Source organism: Lactuca sativa, chromosome 8, assembly GCF_002870075.4.
Source record: "Lactuca sativa cultivar Salinas chromosome 8, Lsat_Salinas_v11, whole genome shotgun sequence".
NCBI classification, from domain to species: Eukaryota; Viridiplantae; Streptophyta; class Magnoliopsida; order Asterales; family Asteraceae; genus Lactuca; species Lactuca sativa.
Genome location: NC_056630.2, coordinates 26,381,519 through 26,400,045, shown reverse-complemented (window position 1 = coordinate 26,400,045; position 18,527 = coordinate 26,381,519). Strand labels below are relative to the sequence as shown.

The following is an 18,527-nucleotide window of genomic DNA, read 5'->3' as shown; positions in this document are numbered from 1 at the left end:
ATTTTTCTTTCTTCCCCAAATTTGTTGCTGGATGCCAATGAACAAACCACACAGCAGTAGCAAAGCAAAGCATCAACAACCCTAATAGCTGATAGTGGATGTGATCTCAATTTTGACCCAAGTATAAGCATTCAATGCGAACTCAAAATTGTACTTAAAATCTTAGAACTTTAATATAATTTTTCATTGAGTGCCAATAGATACCACAAAAAAAAAAAGATAAGCCTCTTTGACTCTGCATCCTCCTTGATTTCCTTTATATAAGCATAGCATAAATTTAATTTTTAATACATACCTTTTTATCACTATAACAATAATAAGATTAACCCATATAGATTAACTTAAACAATTTTTTTTGACTTTGGGATTTAATTTTTGCTTTAGCGTTGGCAATTCTAAAATAAACTAGATTCGTTACCCCCGCTTCGCGGGGGGCAGGGGGATCGGTTGTAATTTGTCTATAGCGTATGTCGTGCTTCGTTAATGGAGCGGATGACTATATAATGGAACTGGTTTAAAACATGTTATTCAATAGAAACAGTGAGAAAACATAAAAATTTGCATCCTAACTGACTACGTACGTACACAAGCAAAAGATGAAAAAGACGGATAATATTTAAAAAAGAACATTGAAATAGAGTATTTCTCCCTATGCATCATGTTTGATAATTTGGTACATCTCCTGATACGCTTTCTTGAGTTTCTTGTCTAGTAGTATGGACAGACGTACTGTTGGATGTTCATAGCAATTGATTGCAAATTGAATGGGATTTGGCATGCAAGGTTGTTTGTAGAATCACAACTTCTGGAATGTTGGCCGGAGACCTGCATAGAACAATAGTTCGTTAAAAAATAAGGGTTCTCTTGGCGGTCAAATAAATTAATCTGGAAAGGCAGTCATTTTTGCTTCTTGTTGGTTGTCATCAAGTTTCTTTCAATATCAATTGCTTTAGTTTTCAAGACTAAAATGATGTAGAAGTCAATTAAAAAGGTCAAATAAAATAAGAAACATCATTATTTCTCCATTTTTGACCCTATGTGTGTTTACTTCTAAAATTTTGCAAATAAACTTTTTTTTGTAAGTTTGGACGCAATGTTATTTCGACTATATGTTAGATTTTGGTATATCTTCATTACAAAGCTTGTAGATAATATAATTTGAGTGATTTGCATAATAAAAGGCAGCAATAAGAAATCCTTACTGTTGTGGAGAGAAAAAAAATCATTCCAGATCTTTATCTTCCTCTGTATAAAAAATAAAACCTAATCAGTTTGCAATAGACACATTACAACGTATTCCCTTGAAACGCATAAGTAAAAATAAAATGGCAAGAGTTGGATGAAAATGGTGTAACTAAAATAGAAAATTTATTAACAATTTAACCGATAAAAGTATAAAAAGATAAAATAAGTTTCAAATTACATTAAATATATGAATATCTACCAAAATTTTTATACATTATTTCGGAATTTAAGGAAAGGGGTTATTCCATCATATTCAGTTATTCAATCAGAGTGTTGGGTCCACAAAAGGTGGTGTAAAGAGCCCGTGTTCAAACTCAAATGCAACTTCTGCCACAGCCAAAGCAACAGTAACCTGGATACATAATGAATTGTCCATTAGAACAATAATACATTCTCAAATAAAATTTAAGTTTAAACTATAATGGTGTAGTAAGGAAACATGATATAAATAATAAAGCAATCTAGAAAATTAGAATGTTGTAATGAGAAGAAATGAAAGTAGCAATATACTTGAAGTAGCAAACTTTGTGCCTTACTGAAGCTCAGAAACACAATAGATCTGATCATCCATGTTTTTATCACCCCTCTTTCTCCTAGAATAAGAGGCATAAGTAAGAAATTTACATATAGACAAAAGTTAGAAAATTCCAATATTTTATACCTTATTGAAACCAAAATATTTTATACCTTATTGATATAATAATCGATGCACAGTCACCATGGTGTAAGGTGATTCGCCACATGAATCCACCAGGAACGTTGCAACCATTGGGTAAGGGTACATCCTCCCATGTGGGATCATCTATTACTCATTAGTTAATTGTTAATATGACTGAAATATTATAAAAAAAACATGGAGCAGGTTGAGATGATAATTAAAACATGTTGTTGCATAAGAGGAACATGCCGATGTACCAATAACACATCATGCATCGATTTGCATTACTTTCAGATCAGATTAGTTTGCTACTAAAACTACTTTGAATGCAATTTGATTATGTGGACGTGATTATGGATGTAAACATATATAGAAAGCAATGAAACAGGTGAGTTTCCCAAAATCTAATTTCAGTACATGCACTAACTTTAAGTGTTTTGTTAAAAATGAATAATTACTATGATTCTTGTTAATAACTTATACTTAACATAATAAATATTTATTAAAAAAAGGTGGCATACAACATATCTTCGTTCACTTACCAAACCCAATTCATATCAAATATTATACTCATTTTGATTCAATATTCAACATAGCTAAGTTTACCAAAAGTTATAAGCGACAAACGATCTGATTTTCTTTTTGGTCTAAAGTTGTGTGTTATATCTTCTTTATTTTTATAAGTTCCTCACTTTGTAAGATGGCTTGTAAGAGCAATTGAAGAAAGTCAGATTAAGCAACAAAGTCACAGATACTTGTGCTAAATTCATAGATATTTGTGCATCTTTTGAATACAGAGCATAGACAATACCATGTATGATATATGGTCATGTGTCCCGCAAAATGATAAACCTGAATAACATGGTTCATAGATATTTGTGCATCTTTTACAGTGCTAAATGCTAAAGAATCAAAAACGGATGAAGATTAACCTGAATAACATGGTTCCTGAAGCTGACATTCTCTGTCTCCTTTCTGGCTCTATACTGGACATAGAGAACACTGAAGAGCAGTCCAGCTTCCAAGACCAAGGAGTCCATAAAAGACTTGAAAGATGACTCCTAAAAGCATACCCAATTGAGAGAATGAGTATGGGAGTTCAACAACACTTGTGCTACCTGAAAGCACAAAACGATAAACAAAAATGACTTGATTTTTTTATGAAAAAAGAGAGGATATATAACTACAGGGTGTAGAGGGTGATATGGTAAATTACCTGGTTTGAAACACAACTGAACCGACCATTATAAGCAGAACCACCATGCCAAAGAAAGTTCTTGACGACAGACACTGACTGATCTACCCCTACCTGCCCCTCTCCTTGTTCTTGCTCATTTGAACCCTTCATTTCCCCGGGAACTATCGCTCCTTCAGCTTGCTTATTAGGAACCATTTTTGCTCTGTTTTCTTACGTTTACAGAAGTCTTTCCAGTTGTTAAAGAGATCTGAAACTGAAAACACAACACTCCATAAGAAGCGCTTAAAAACTTCTCTATCATTGCCTTTATTTCGGTTTGATGACAGGAACTATCATGAATCAATGCAAGTAATTAAAATAATAAAGTAACGGAAGCTACACATAGGTATATATACTTTCACATGAAACATATCCATAAATTTTAAAAAAAAAATGATCGATTATGTGTTACCACTTTCAACTTGAAACAACCAATTTAAACAACTTATGCTCCAAAAGTGAACTGTTAACCCTAGGCGGAACCCTAACTATATACAGAAAGACAATCGAAAACGAACCTGGGCAAAATCACGCTGGTGACCCGGATTGTGGTGGGATTCGGTGACATTGCTTCTTCGTGCTTCCCTATCAGTCGCGACCAACCTCTGGACCTCGCTCATTCTTTTCCACTCCAAAGTCAAAAGAAAAGAAGATTCGGTGACATTGCTTCTTCGTGTTTCCCTATCAGTCGAGACCGACTCCCGCCAATGCCAACATCGAATGGAATCTAAAGCAAATGGAGTGAGAGGCATACGAAGAGGGTCTTCAGGCCGTGAATCGGTCAACACGATGAACGATTGTCGTATTAAACATACGCCATGAACAGTGGGAGTCGGAGGTTTGGTGGTGCAATCGATGTTCCAAATGAGAGCTGAGCAGCGCGAACCATCGACAAGACCAAGATGATCGAAGTGTTGATGGAATTTGGAACAAAGATAAAAGCCACACGGTGGAGAAAGAAGATGAGGAAAGAAAGAGAAATATCCTTAGATTGACACGTCCGTTCCATAAAAAAAACAAAAGAAACTAACAACCTTCAGCCACGTTGACAAGGATGGGGAAAATTTACAAAATAACCCCTGCAAATCAAACACATCTGCCAGATAATAACAAAAAAAAATAGAGGGACGAAAGTTGGATAGATTCTACACGATGCACATAAGAGACAAAATTGAACGGACATGTATTAAAAGAAGGACCAATTTAAAATGAGAGCTGAGCAGCGCGAACCATCGACAAGACCAAGATGATCGAAGTGTTGATGGAATTTGGAACAAAGATAAAAGCCACACGGTGGAGAAAGAAGATGAGGAAAGAAAGAGAAATATCCTTAGATTGACACGTCCGTTCCATAAAAAAAACAAAAGAAACTAACAACCTTCAGCCACGTTGACAAGGATGGGGAAAATTTACAAAATAACCCCTGCAAATCAAACACATCTGCCAGATAATAACAAAAAAAAATAGAGGGACGAAAGTTGGATAGATTCTACACGATGCACATAAGAGACAAAATTGAACGGACATGTATTAAAAGAAGGACCAATTTAAAATGAGAGCTGAGCAGCGCGAACCATCGACAAGACCAAGATGATCGAAGTGTTGATGGAATTTGGAACAAAGATAAAAGCCACACGGTGGAGAAAGAAGATGAGGAAAGAAAGAGAAATATCCTTAGATTGACACGTCCGTTCCATAAAAAAAACAAAAGAAACTAACAACCTTCAGCCACGTTGACAAGGATGGGGAAAATTTACAAAATAACCCCTGCAAATCAAACACATCTGCCAGATAATAACAAAAAAAAATAGAGGGACGAAAGTTGGATAGATTCTACACGATGCACATAAGAGACAAAATTGAACGGACATGTATTAAAAGAAGGACCAATTTTGCTAAAACTGGTGGATGTTTACTGTAGCTAAGGTCTGAAAACTTTAATATACTGTATAATTAAACAAATTTCCTGTCTTAAAATAAATAAAAATTTTGTATTTATTATGAAAACCGACAAAGATATCTATTATTGTGATAATTAATAGATTTTTTTTCTTCTTCTCTTGCATTGAGTTGGATGTGTTCCTTTATTTAATTAACATTAAACGAAAATAGTATTGATATGATCTCTATGCTTCAATATATAGCTGGAAATAAGGTGAAAGAATAGACTTGTTAGCTATTTTTTTCTGTTAATTTAAAGATTTTATTTGGTAAATTTGATTTCTTAGGAGAGGACCCGTCAACCGGTCTTATTAAGGGCAAATGGGTCAAATAAGTCTTCTTCCCCAAATCAGAGGTAATCGGATCATATCGATCGTATTCCTCATTCCTCAAATCAACCAGTCTTATTACGCCATTATCGATCGGAGCTTTGTTGTTCGCCGCCTGCTCCATCAACCGGTAGATTTTTCTCGATCGGCTTCATCCCTACCTCGATCCTCCCTAAATCAGAGGTAACATTCTTCTCTCTTCTTTTTTGCTCTATTTTTCTCGATCTCTCCATTGAATCTTTCTTCTTCACACATCGTCGCTATCTGGTCGTCGCCGTCGACTGCTGCTTCTTCCGGTCATCTTTCTCATTGACCTTGTGCAGGTACTATCCTTGATCCTCCCTAAATCCCTTCCTCAGTTCCTCCTTCTCCATTCTTCTGTGAACTTAGCCGGTCATGATTTTGTTTCAGAACTTCTAAATCTTCCAGTGAATTTTGTTTTAGAACTAAAATTATTGTTCATTACGCATTACAGAACATCCCTGTATCACACTCTCATACACATTTAACACAAATAAACCTCTATTGCTCTTTTAAAAGGATTTTGTCAACCAAATGGTTAAATGTCATATGACTTTATGTAGAAAATAAGCATACATTGTATGATAGTTTATTGATCAAAACTAGAGACGAAAACTACATTTTGTTGTGGTCTATTGATGATAGAATTAAGATAATTTGGTGATGAAAACTAGATTATGCAGTAACTATGCTTTTGTGTGGTACATCACATTACAAACACCTCACTCATATTTTCTTTTTTACCTTAAGCATCAGAATCTTGTAAGAAAAGCAAACTAAACCTTCTTTGGGCCATTGTCACGCTCCATGACTGATGAGCAAGTTGTGTTGTTGCTTGTACAACTAGTACCAAAACTAGGTTGACTTCTCTCAGCATCTATTGATACTGGATTTCCTTCAATGATCATGACTGAGGAGCACATGATACAAGTGACAAAGCCATGGCCATTCTATGATCATCATATGTATCAATCGCTGTCACATTTAATATCTCTGGTGGAGTGATTATACAATAATCAGGTCCTTCTTCCTCTGTTGCTCCCAACTAAAAAGTTCCATGGACAAAACAATCTTTTCAGCATTAAACAAATAAATGGTACATAAATCCTTTTTATTTTATTAACTTGTACCTTTCTTAGTTCTGTGCAAATGGAAATCATCCTTTCGGTCTCTTTTACCCTCCAGCTAGCCACTACCAAATATCACAAGAACTATCAACGTCAAGTTTGCTACTTTTCTTTAAAGAAGTAAGAGTAAATTACAGCTTTTGCCCCTGTGGTATGTCAAAAGTTGTGGTTTAGGTCCAGATGTGGTCCCTAATGTTTCTAATCATTAAACTGAGAAAACATTTGATTTTAGGTTAGATTTTATTGGACTTTTAGATCATGATTTTGTTTAATTTTGATTTTTTATTTTTGGTTGAATTTGGTTACATGTCAAAGTTAAAAAAAGAGACTATATGGTTTTCATTAGGGACCACGCATGTAAATCAATGAAACAGCCGGACTAAAACCATACTTTCGACATAATGCAGGGCCAAAGTTATAATTTTACTCAAACTTATTTACAAGAATCATACCGTCTCTAATGGTATTTGAATGCATTTTTCTTCTATTTCAGACACTCTTACCTTCACTTTCATTTTCTCAAGTCTCTTCTTTAGCCATTCAGTTCTTAAACATACTTATGTTGTGTTTCTTTTTTTACCATCGAGTGTTGTTTGGACTACTGGTATTTAAATCATCTTTGTTGAAAGGTGCCTAGAGTGAAATATGTGGATATTAAGAGGACATCAGGCAGTTACTTTCATCATATATTTACTGAGGCTATAGTATTGGAGAGGAGTTTAATACTTAACTATGTAGTAAATAAGTCAACAACAAAGTAAAAAAAGAAATGCCTCTATTTTTACTGTAAATCCAAAACAGAAGCAATTGACAGTCCATATTGTGCATTGTTCTCTTCGTTTTCTTTTAAGCTTTTTGTGATGTACTATATCTTTATATTATTATATATATGATTGAGAAATTGTTATCAGTAATTTAAAATTCAATATGTAATTTTGTAATTTGCAATTGTATTATTGTGATTTCTTTTTAAGGTGAACATGGGTTAGATAGTCTACAGTTAGTCTCTCCTTACCTTTTGACATTGTTGGGTTCTGGTTTGTGGAAATAACAACACACTTTGGTGAAAATGAAGGAAAGAAATAAAAGAGAATAAATTTGTAAATAGTTAGGACTTAATGGTAAGAGATGAGATTCTTGTCATGAAGAATAAAATGTAAGTTTTTTTTAGATAAAGAAAGAAAGAGAAGAGTACTTAAGCCTTTTGGTTTGTTTGGTTAATATGCAGTCTTTTCTTGTAGGCAAATAGCATGTAATGTACCTTAACATCTATACTTTCTAAAATGCAATTTCTTTTTTTGAGTAGTTACAATTTAACTATCAAAATTCGGAAATGTCTCATAAGGTTTGATAATTTTTTCTGAAAACAGAGTAGATGTGTCTTGTTCCATAACGCTTTGTTAGATGGCTTGTTTGTTCTACATAAATATAATTTTGATAACCCTTTAAATGTATTAAACTACAAGTGGTCATGTTCACATCTTCCCAAATAATATTTTGTTAACTTTTTCTTTGTTTTTATTTTGTTGAGATAAAGTTTTTTTTTGTTTTTCTTTGATCTTCTTTGTTCCAGGTTCCAATCCACTCTACTTCACTCCAATCCAATCCAACCCAACACAATCTAGGTGATAACAAAACTATCATGTTTAAGCTTTGTGTTTTATCTTTTATACTTACTATGACATTGTATTTTAGAAAGTAGTTCCATTTTGAGTTTGAAAGGGGCTAATCCTAAAAGTAAGTTGTTATTTTTTTCATTTTTAAAGGGCTAAGTCTAAATGCAAAAAATAGCAATCTACTTTCATTAAAGTATTTGCATTATACTTTTAGTTTTTGTATTTAGTTCATATTGCTACAATTAGTTAAAAATTTCAAAGTAAAAAGTAGGATGCTAAAATAAATAAGAAAGCAAAAGTACGTTGTTATTTTAAAGTAAAAAGTAGTATGCTTAAATTTTCAGTAAGATATTTCAATAATATTTGTGAACCTAAAGATTTATAACTTCCTAAGTTTTTAAAATACCATTATTTAGTTTTATTTTGATTTTTATAAGGATTAAGCCTAAACGCATAAAATAGCAATCTACTTTCTTTTAGTTTTATATTATAGCATTCTAGTTTCATTTTTATTTTTAAAAGGACTAAGCATAAATACATAAAATAGCAATGTACTTTCATTTAGTTGTATTTTATAGTTTTTCTAGTTCCATTTTGATTTTTAAGAGGACTAATCCTAAAAAGTATGTTATTTTATTTTTCATTTTTAAAGAGTGGAGCCTAAATGCAAAAAATAACAATCTACTTTCATTTACTTTTGTATCATAGCAATCTAGTTCCATTTTGATTTTTAAATGGGTTTAGCCTAAAAATAAGTTGCTAATTTTTCATCTTTAAATATCTAAGCCTTAATGTAAAAATAGCAATCTACTTTAATATTGATTTTTTTTGTATATATGTAGAAGAAGCTTTGGGGACATGATCCGGCACACCATGAACTATTCTTGTATACACACACTAAGAATCACGATGGAGTGACTTTTTTAGTTGACAAAGCTAAAAAAATTCATGTAAGTTTTATTTTTAATAATTTCATGTAAATTTTATTTTGATTTTTTTGTGTAAGTTTTATCTCAACACAATTATAAAATTATAGGATGATTTTATGGAACGATGTGCTCGATTGGAAGCAATAGGAGAGGAAATTGATGAGGACAAACTATTTGATGATGTTGTCGGGGGACATGATTGAAAAAAGCGATTATATGGATTTGGCTCATATCGAAAGCGCATTCGTTCTAGTAAAGGATCTTCTGAAATGCATCGCGAACAATACGAGGATAATAATGCCGAGACAAAAGTCGAGATTGAGAATTCGAAGAAGTTAGTTGAGACACAATGCGAACAATATGAGGATATTCAACAAAAATATGAGGATGTTCAGCAAAAATATGAGGATTCTCAGAAAAAGAATGTGGAGTTTCAGCAGAAAAATATGGATGTTCAAGCAAAGTTTGAACAACAACTTGCACAAGCAATGAATGTCATTAACACATTGAGTGAACAGGTCAAAACTTTTATTATTCAATGATAGAATATTATGTATGGAATAATGTTTTACGTTAAAATTGTAGCGACTTTTGATATTGAAATATGTATCTTTTGATGTACTGATATTTCTTTTAGTTTCTATAGAAATACTTTGTTATTTTTGGTTTTATATTAATTGTATTTTTGTAAATTGATATAATAAGTCAAATTAACTAACTGAATTTTATAGAAAAAATAGTATGGAACGATTGTTATGGAATTGACTACAAAAAAGTTGTTACAAAATTTGCTACGGAATTTGTTACGGAACGAAAGGCTACAGAATTTGCTACGGAACAATTAGCTACGGAATTTGCTATGGACCAAATGGCTACGGAATTTGCTACGGACCAAAGGACTACGGAATTTACTACGGAACAATTGGCTACGGAATTTGCTACGGACCAAATGGCTACAAAATTTGCTACGGAACAATTAGCTACGAAATTTGTTATGGACTAAATGGCTACGAAATTTGCTACAGAACAAAATAGATACGGAATTTGCTACAGAATTCATTGTTACGGAATTGTGATGGAAGTGTGTTGTAGTTGAAATGCTACGGATAGACGTTGTAGCAACGGCCATAGCAAAATTGCTACGGAACTATAATTTTGTAGTTAAACATTTTGCTACATGAAATTTTACTATGGAATCTCATTGGCAAATTCCGTAGCAACTTCCGTAGTTATTTAGGTTTAGCTACAGAATTACATCATTTTGCTATGGAATTTTTCCGTAGTTAAATCGAAATTTTCTTGTAGTGGATTTAGAGTTTTTGGGTCCCCAGATGCTACAGTATTAAGTTAAAATCAAGCAAATCAGAAGTAATCCTACATTAAAAAAAATCCCTCCAACCTACAATAAACCATATCATACAACAATTGGAACCATATGCTTCATTTCTTATGCGTAGTCCAATAGGCTTACATTGAGGAAACATAGTGCGGATTACCACACTTCAACTAATATTGATATTAAAAATTAAGAAATTAAAATAAAAAAATGGTGAACATATTTGTGAAGTTCTTTATCACCTTTTCTTGTTGTCATTTTCCATGTTAATCCATTATTAGGTTCAATTCCAATCTGAGAAATCTCCAAACCATAGTTTTTAACTAACTCCATGTACCTGCAACAACATATGCATGCATATATCAAGAAAGCGAATTGTATAATACATTATTTTTTTTTGCTTACTTGGTTGAAATAACAAAAGAAAAAGAAAAAAAAAACCTCAAAATGATCAAATTGACCAAAATGGGCAAATTGATCAAAATGGTGAAAATGAATACTTTGAGCAAAAAAATTATATTTACTGTTTTAAAAGTTTCATATCAGATAATTTTTTTGTTTTATGTTTAAATGGGTCAAATTCCGCAAAAAACAAAAAAAACTCCAATAAAATGACCAAATCAGATAAAAAGGTCAAAATGGTAATTTTGACTAACAATTTTTTTTAAAAAAAAATCAAACTTTATGTTTTAAAAGTTTCATTTCAATATTTTTTTTTTCAACTTAAGTATGGCAAATTATGAAACATTTTTTTTTCTTAAGAGTAAGAAAGTTGACAAAAAAAAGTAAACTCATTCACTTAGTTACTAATATTAAGCTTAAAAAAAATAAGATGTTTTCAATTTTATACATCCAGATGATGAACATCAAATGCTTGATAAGAATGAGGACTGGAAATTTAACTTGAACCAAAGAAAAAAATAGAATTCAACCTTAGCTGCAGCGGTTGTCAATTGACTCAATTCTTTTGAATATATTCATAAATTCATGTAATGTAACTCTAGAACAATGTCACAACAACTTTTTACCCTAAATGTTTCATACCAGAAACAAACATTACAAATTCAAAAAAGAAACAAATAGACATAACTGATGATACCATTTGTATCTTAACAAAGTATAAATAATGTGTTAACATAATACCATTTGACTACTTTTAGAAGTCTTGAGAGGAAACAAACTCATGTCAAATATCTTTTCATACTTCCCAAATTAATAGGCTCTACATGAATGTTTGATTTCTGCAGTGTATTTATTTTTTAAGAAGTTGGGGTTTTTGAGTTGTGTAATGCCATTTGAGCATTACAACAAACACTTGGTGGTCGTGAATGTTTTTGTTTATGTTGAGATTTTAACCGTTTTGAGATTTCGCCACAATTTATAAACCTCACGTTCATTTTCAGTTTCTAAATAGAAGAAAATCAAAATTGAACATGATTCTTGGTGCAGGGGAACCAACGACATAATGTTTGTATCAAAGGTAAAATTGGTAACTTTCAAGCAATTAATAATGAAGTAATCAGATGATTTGATGGTTGTTAAACACACACACATTGATTTACCTGAGAAGAAGGGCGACAAAGAAGACCAATTTGGAGATTTCGCAAGTGCTCTCGGAAGGCTCGTCGAACTTCAACAACACATTGCAATTCGATGATTACCACTCGTTAATCGATGTCATCTGGACATCGTCGATACAAACAGAGTTCACTGCCACCATATTTGAGTAGTTAGTATGAACTCTAAAGAAATCAAACATAAGATACAAATGTGAAAAAAGTAAAAAAAAAATAATAATGAACCTTCAATTTTAGAGTTTCCTCAAAAGACTTCAATGTTGCAAATTGCTTTTGATAATACTCTTTTTCACCCAAAACAAAAGTGTAAACTATGATATGTCAAAAATAACACAGAAAATACAGAAATCAGAATCGATTTTCTTAAGAAAAAAAGTATTGGTTCAACAGGGGCCTAGAATCGTACCTTGTTTTCGTCCAATGGATGAGAGAAAACTTCGTTTAGTTGGTCGATTTTGAAGATAATATGAAAAACCTACTATTGGATAAGGTGTCTAAGTCCATAACTTATTTGGTATATACTTGACCCGACCCGGCATGGTCCATTTGGGTTGCATTTCATCCAAACTATTTATGGATAATTTTATGAGAGTTATACACATATGTTTATTAATATATTGTAAGTTATAATATATTAATATGAAGTTATTTAATTAGTGTTAGTCTTAAATTAATTATGAATTAATTTAGAGATTAAAAGGAAGACTAATTAAATTGTGGGCTATTGTTTTATATGGTGTGGGCTAATACTCATTTGTTAATGGGCTAAGCTTATATGAAAGTCCATGGATGATCCATGGAGCTTTTAACCCATGGGTCCTTCGAAAGGAAAAGACATGGGTTATTAGGGTTTCACCCTAATCATGTACACTATATAAACATGCTTATGTTGCATGAAATAGCCACTAGTGAACTAGTGTGTGTGTGCTTGTGTGTGGCCGAAAATACAAGTGTGTATACTCTCTCAAAGTTTTCCAAGAGTTTGTGGTGTTTTGTGATTCCATTTGAGGCATTCACACTATTGGTGTTTGGCCCTCAAACTCCTTAGGAATTGAACTCATCATCAAAAGGTATGTAACCTCATCTAATTCTTTTATGTTTAAAAGTACCTCATGCCATGTTAGATAGGTTATGAACCTTGGAAAATTATTATTTTGCATGTATTTAGACAAACATAGATCCAAGGTTTATTAGGGTTGCATGCACACTTAGGAAGTGTTAGATTGCTCAAAACCCAACAGTGGTATCAGAGCCTAGGCTTGCTTGTTTAATACTTGATGCAAATTGCTGAAAATCGAAGATTTTATGCTGTCTGCACAGCTGACTCACCGAGTCCATGAAGGGACTCGACGAGTCCAAGGCAAAACTCATCCAAGTCGGCGAGTTAGTTCATGCACTCGACGAGTTGGACCCCCAGACAGCATATCTTCAAGTTTTGGTGCTGGAATTGGTCTAGAATCATTACCTTAAACTGTTTTGGACTCATAAAACCTGTTTTTGAAGTGGTAATGATGATGGTGGACTAATTTCAAAGTTATAATCAAAATTTCATGATTTTATGTGTTCATATAATTCTTGAAATTTTGATGATCATGTTCATGTTCTTATGAATTTAGAAGATGATAGGAATTATTTGCTGAATTGTTTAGAATTAATTCTTGATCATTTATGTGTTTTAATGGAGTCCATAATTTGTCCTCAAGTTATGGATATTCAAAGGTCACTTTTCTTTAACACACATTTAAACACATAAGTTACATGAAAATGAAGAGTCTTCATTTTTATGAACCTTTAATTCATAAGTTATGAAATGAAAAGTTTTGGATGGTTACAAAAGATGAAGAGTCTTGTCCTTAAGTTATGGAGGTTCAAGAGTCACTTCATTAATAAATATATAAATAAAGTGTAACCTTAATTAATTCCATAAGTTATAAAATAAAGAAAAGTAATTCTTTTATTTAGTTTAAAGTCTTCCATAACTTGTCCTCAAGTTATGAAACTTGAAGAGTTTTTGGATTAAAACTACTTTAAACACATAAATCATGGAATTAATTAGTTTTGAATAGTTTCAAAACTTGCCCTCAAGTTTTGGAATTTGGAAAAGTTTCACACACTTTAATAAACTTTAATTCAAACACTTAGAATTTTAAAAGTTAAAATTCAACACTTATACTATTTATAACATTAATGGTTAATTATATATATATATATATATATATATATATATATATATATATATACATATATATATACATATATATATATATATATATATATATATATATGTATATGTATAAGAACAAGTCGTTTTACCGTTAGTAGGTCTCATTCACGAAGCCGGTCTATAAGGTGGGTATAAGGTTGTTGCCTATAAAATGGCGACTTAATGGGTGTCCACTCTCACCCACCGCTTGCTTGATCGGTGGAGGGTCGTTAGCCGAACGGGTAGGACAGTGACTTTAAATTCTCATTAAAAGTATAATGAATATTATAAAGTAACTAAATATTTTTTTATTTAATTCCCAATCTTAGTTACTTTAGGAAAAATGTGAATTTGGTGCTAGCCCATGGAATTCACACTTTGTACCTTACCAAGTCGTTGTTGGAGCGTGTGTGGTTAACCGGCACACTAACTTGGACTAGTAAGGATCACGAAGGGTGACTTAATGTTTGTCATAGATCAATGGAGCGTGTGTGGTTAACCGACACATTTATTGGGTGATAATATTAAGGGTACCAAGTGAATTGGTATGGTTATTCACACCTTGTTTTGTGATCCTCGGCATCCCAGTCACAAAATTTGAGAGGGCACACTCGAGATTGAAACATTCCATTGAAAAGTTCAATGAATCTCAAAAGATCTAGGAATTTCAAATCCAATTAAAACCTAATAAATTATTTCGTTTTTCATGGTGGAAATTGGTGAATCGTCATTCGCCTACCTTCAAATATTTTATAGCTTGGATTACGACATCCCTCTTCCAAATTATAAAATATTGTGTTGGGTCCTAGCCTTAATATTTCATATTGGGTGTTATATTAAGGACTTTGAATCAACTCACTTGATTTTCTCCCATTATAGATGTCTGGTTCAGACAACTATGATCTTCCCAAATCTCTTGAAGATGGTGTCCCTCAACATCATGCTTCACTTCCTCCACCTTCTCCAATTATTCTCCCTCACCCACAAGTTCTTGAAAAGTTTAAAGTCACTCAATCCCTATTGGCAAGCATAGTCTATGTGTGCTCACATCTTGGAGATAAAGTCACATATTGACAAGCCGGGAGAGTTGTGTGTCAAAATCCCGTGAAAGTTGGATGTTCAATCACTTTCTTAGTAACATAGTGAGTCTCTTTGGGACTACTATGAGACGGACTATGACATGACCCATTAATGATGTTATCTATTTGCTTGGTGTTGTGGAATCAGCAATGATTTGGAACACCAGTAAAGCAAATTTGATTAAATGAACAACTTCCCAAGTCTACATGGACATTGCTAATGGTAGCATTGGATACCTAGAAAAAGATTTCTCTTCCCAATGGAAAGGGATCGGCTATAGTCAACTCGGTTGACCAAATAGTAAAGAGAAAAGCAAATTCTGAGATAGTCTCATGTGCCATTACCAAAGGGCCCATGTGTTTTGTTGCCAAAGGAAGGGGCATTGGTTGCGAAGCTGTCCTATTCACCTGGAAGGTCATAAGGTTGATCAAGTCAAGAGGTTTGACTCTACTTCGAGTAAAGTCCACTGTCTAACTCTATTAAGTTCCTATTTGGAGATTCTTATTACATAATGTGAATGGGTCACATGCTGGTGTTTTAAGAATCAAATAGGAAGCTTAAAGTAAGTATATGTTGATTCTGATTGCGAAGGTGGGTTTCGATCGCATGGTTCGGTAATCAGAATTTTGAGCTGTTGCTTAAGAGTTATAATATATTGCTTATGAATAGATAACAACAAGGTTTTCATGTGGATTGTAAGGATAAGTTTTTCTGCAAAGTTTTAAAATAAAAGAAAAAAAAGGGTTTTAATTTTATTTATTTTAAAAAAAAAATCCTTACAATGGCATCTGTGGAAAATTGTTGCTTATATGCTTCCAGTAATAGCAATATTCGAAAGTGGATTTGATTCTTTCATTTGTGGTAGTGTCTGAATTTACCAAATGAAGAAAGTTTTTCATCACCCAAGTTTCAATTGGACAGAAACTTGGAATCATACAAGTTGTATTGTATGATGAATGAGAATTTTCATCTTTGAAAATTAAGACTAATTCTTTGATCACATGTATATGTGAGTCAATTGAAGGACTAAGGAATTAGGTACACTGGGTGTGCGCTAGTCAAGGTCCACCACAAAGATTGATTTGTCATGATTTACTAAAGATTAGTAAATATGATTATACTTATAAGGTTAAGTATAATTCTGTAACATTGGAAAGGCTACAATGTATGACAGAACAAATGAGAAGAATCAAATTAGGCAGAAAGATAAAAGTTTCTCAAATCTGAAAGGATGGGAGAGTACTTTAGTATCGTATTTCATGATCATCTTAATGATTATGAAACCATATCACAAATTCATACTCTAAGGACGTCTTAGTGCATTGTTATGGCTAAGAAGAGAGGACATGAATTGTTGGATTGGTTAAAATCAAGAAGATGAGTCATACTTCGTTCCAAAACAATTCTTAGAGTCATACTCCAAGATTGTAACTTTGAGTGACATAAAGGAGGATTTATTAACACTAGTCAAATGTAAGTGTAAAATGTTTCTACCCTTGTACATTTGAGATTGGTAAGTTGTGATGTCTTGGATGAGACAAAGACCAACTAAGACCAATTGTGTGAAGTGTTAGTCTTGATAAGAATCCGCACTATCCCTTGAATATTTGTTTTGTCAAGGAATGGTTCTTGACTGGGGAAACTTATATGTCAAGGGGACAGTGGGAACCTTAAAGATCCTGAAAGAGTTTCAAGATTTAATCAAGAGTAAAACCTGTAATTTATCACTAGCACACGACTTAAGGTTTGCAACCTATCGTGTTGACATAATTCTTATTTATGTACCTACTTCAAATAAGTTTAATTTGCATGTGAATTATCAGAGTTCAACTTGGAAGCATTGGTGGGCCTTTTGCTACCAAGGTGACAAGAAACTAAGGTTGAACAAGTTTAATCCATGTAAGGCTGAATTTGTCACTAACCTTATCTTGTGATTATGGTTTTGACAAATTCACATGGATAGGAACTCATACACTCTAAAATCTAAGTGTCATAAGGTTTCTCTCCGATTCATGAAAATGATGGTGAGGAAACGCTTTCACTAAGTAGATTTTACGTAGATATCAATTGTGTTATTTGCATTTTCAAAAGTCGTTAGTGGAGTGCGTGTGGTTCAGCGGCACACTAACATGGACTTGTGAGAAATGGCAAATGCCTAAACAATTGAGACTATGATTACGGCATCCCTTTTCATAGTTCTTGAAATTGCTTAGACACACATGTAAGCTATCTAAGAAAGGGTGTATGAATCTAAATTTCAGAAGTCCAGCAGATTTCTGGAAATATGTCAGAGCTAGTGGGAGCATAAGTGTTATGCTGATAATCATCATGTTAGTGGGAGCATGATTATTACGTTTAGTGTTGCAAGTTAGCAATGTTAATTATAGAAAACAAAGTTTCAATTCGTGAAGTTGCAGGGGTTGAAAAGTTGTTTTGCTATAATTAAGGGAGAGGAAATTATACTTCATTTCAATTCTAGAGCTGAGATTTTAATCATCTTTAGTCAAGAATATATATATATATATATATATATATATATATATATATATATATATATATATATATATATATATATATGAATTTTATGTTGGAATGGTTCAACTTGAAGAAATTCTATATATATTGCGTTTTCAAAATTCGATTATGATTACGGCATCCCTCTTCATAGTTAAATTTTGAAAACATGGCAAATAAAAAATATTGTAGCAAAAGACTTGTCTTGTATCATGTCTTTATGTCAAACATCATGAATCGTGTCCCATATGCTTCGGATATAGGATCGATTGCATGTGCTATAATATTCATCTTTTCTAAATTTTCCAAATGCTTAAGGCATTGAGAAGGGAAAAGTCTAGAACTGGATATGACTAAAGTGATTAAGCAATTGTCGAGGACAAATCTGAGGTTCACCAAAGATTGGTTGCTCAGGGACAGTTGGAAGTATGATGTAAGTTGTCGGAAAGGACCATATTGACATATTCTGAAAAGAAGTAAATCTTGTTCGGAAGTGATAGTCAAAATGGGACTATGGAAATGTCTCCATAGATGGAAGTTATTCAATCTATGTAAGATTAGAAAACCTTAATGCAAGAAGGATGTTCAAAGCAATGTACTTTGAATATGAGACTTCCCTTTCATAGAAGTTGACCTTCTTTGGAATACTCTATAATGACTGGTGACAAGGTTTTGGTGACTTTGTGCATAATCATTACAAGAGGAACATTGCAT

The 18,527-nt window shown here is 32.7% G+C and overlaps 1 protein-coding gene and 2 long non-coding RNA genes across 10 annotated transcripts; 1 reads left to right on the top strand and 2 right to left on the bottom strand.

Annotated features, from left to right (window-relative positions):
• Positions 1-501: 501 nt before the first annotated feature.
• Positions 502-4,936, bottom strand: LOC111877232 (auxin transporter-like protein 2). 6 transcript variants are annotated; one of them, XR_002845357.3, is made up of 8 exons: positions 3,659-4,849; positions 3,120-3,354; positions 2,836-3,021; positions 1,933-2,047; positions 1,756-1,838; positions 1,445-1,597; positions 1,203-1,245; positions 502-825 (listed from the first exon to the last, which is right to left on the bottom strand). XR_002845357.3 is itself a non-coding variant. In XM_052766095.1 (4 exons), the coding sequence occupies exons 2-4, from the start codon at positions 3,294-3,296 to the stop codon at positions 1,934-1,936; spliced, it is 420 nt and encodes a 139-aa protein (XP_052622055.1). In that variant the 5' UTR covers positions 3,297-3,354; positions 3,659-4,922; the 3' UTR covers positions 1,932-1,933. The 6 variants fall into 6 exon arrangements, 1 of the variants encoding a protein (XP_052622055.1); XR_002845355.3 differs by having other exon boundaries at positions 1,459-1,597; positions 3,659-4,847; XR_002845356.3 differs by having other exon boundaries at positions 1,203-1,597; positions 1,782-1,838; positions 3,659-4,866.
• A 516-nt stretch (positions 4,937-5,452) lies between these two features.
• LOC111877235 (uncharacterized) lies at positions 5,453-9,774 on the top strand. 2 transcript variants are annotated; one of them, XR_002845359.3, is made up of 4 exons: positions 5,453-5,593; positions 8,132-8,183; positions 9,017-9,124; positions 9,211-9,774. It is a non-coding gene; the product is annotated as an uncharacterized LOC111877235 (long non-coding RNA). The 2 variants fall into 2 exon arrangements; XR_006185527.2 differs by lacking the exon at positions 5,453-5,593 and adding an exon at positions 5,595-5,733.
• Positions 5,953-12,329, bottom strand: LOC111877234 (uncharacterized). Of its 2 annotated transcripts, XR_006185529.2 has the most exons (4): positions 12,242-12,329; positions 12,002-12,149; positions 10,682-10,776; positions 5,953-6,623 (listed from the first exon to the last, which is right to left on the bottom strand). It is a non-coding gene; the product is annotated as an uncharacterized LOC111877234 (long non-coding RNA). The 2 variants fall into 2 exon arrangements; XR_006185528.2 differs by lacking the exon at positions 12,242-12,329 and having other exon boundaries at positions 12,002-12,208.
• Between the last annotated feature and the right edge of the window lie 6,198 nt (positions 12,330-18,527).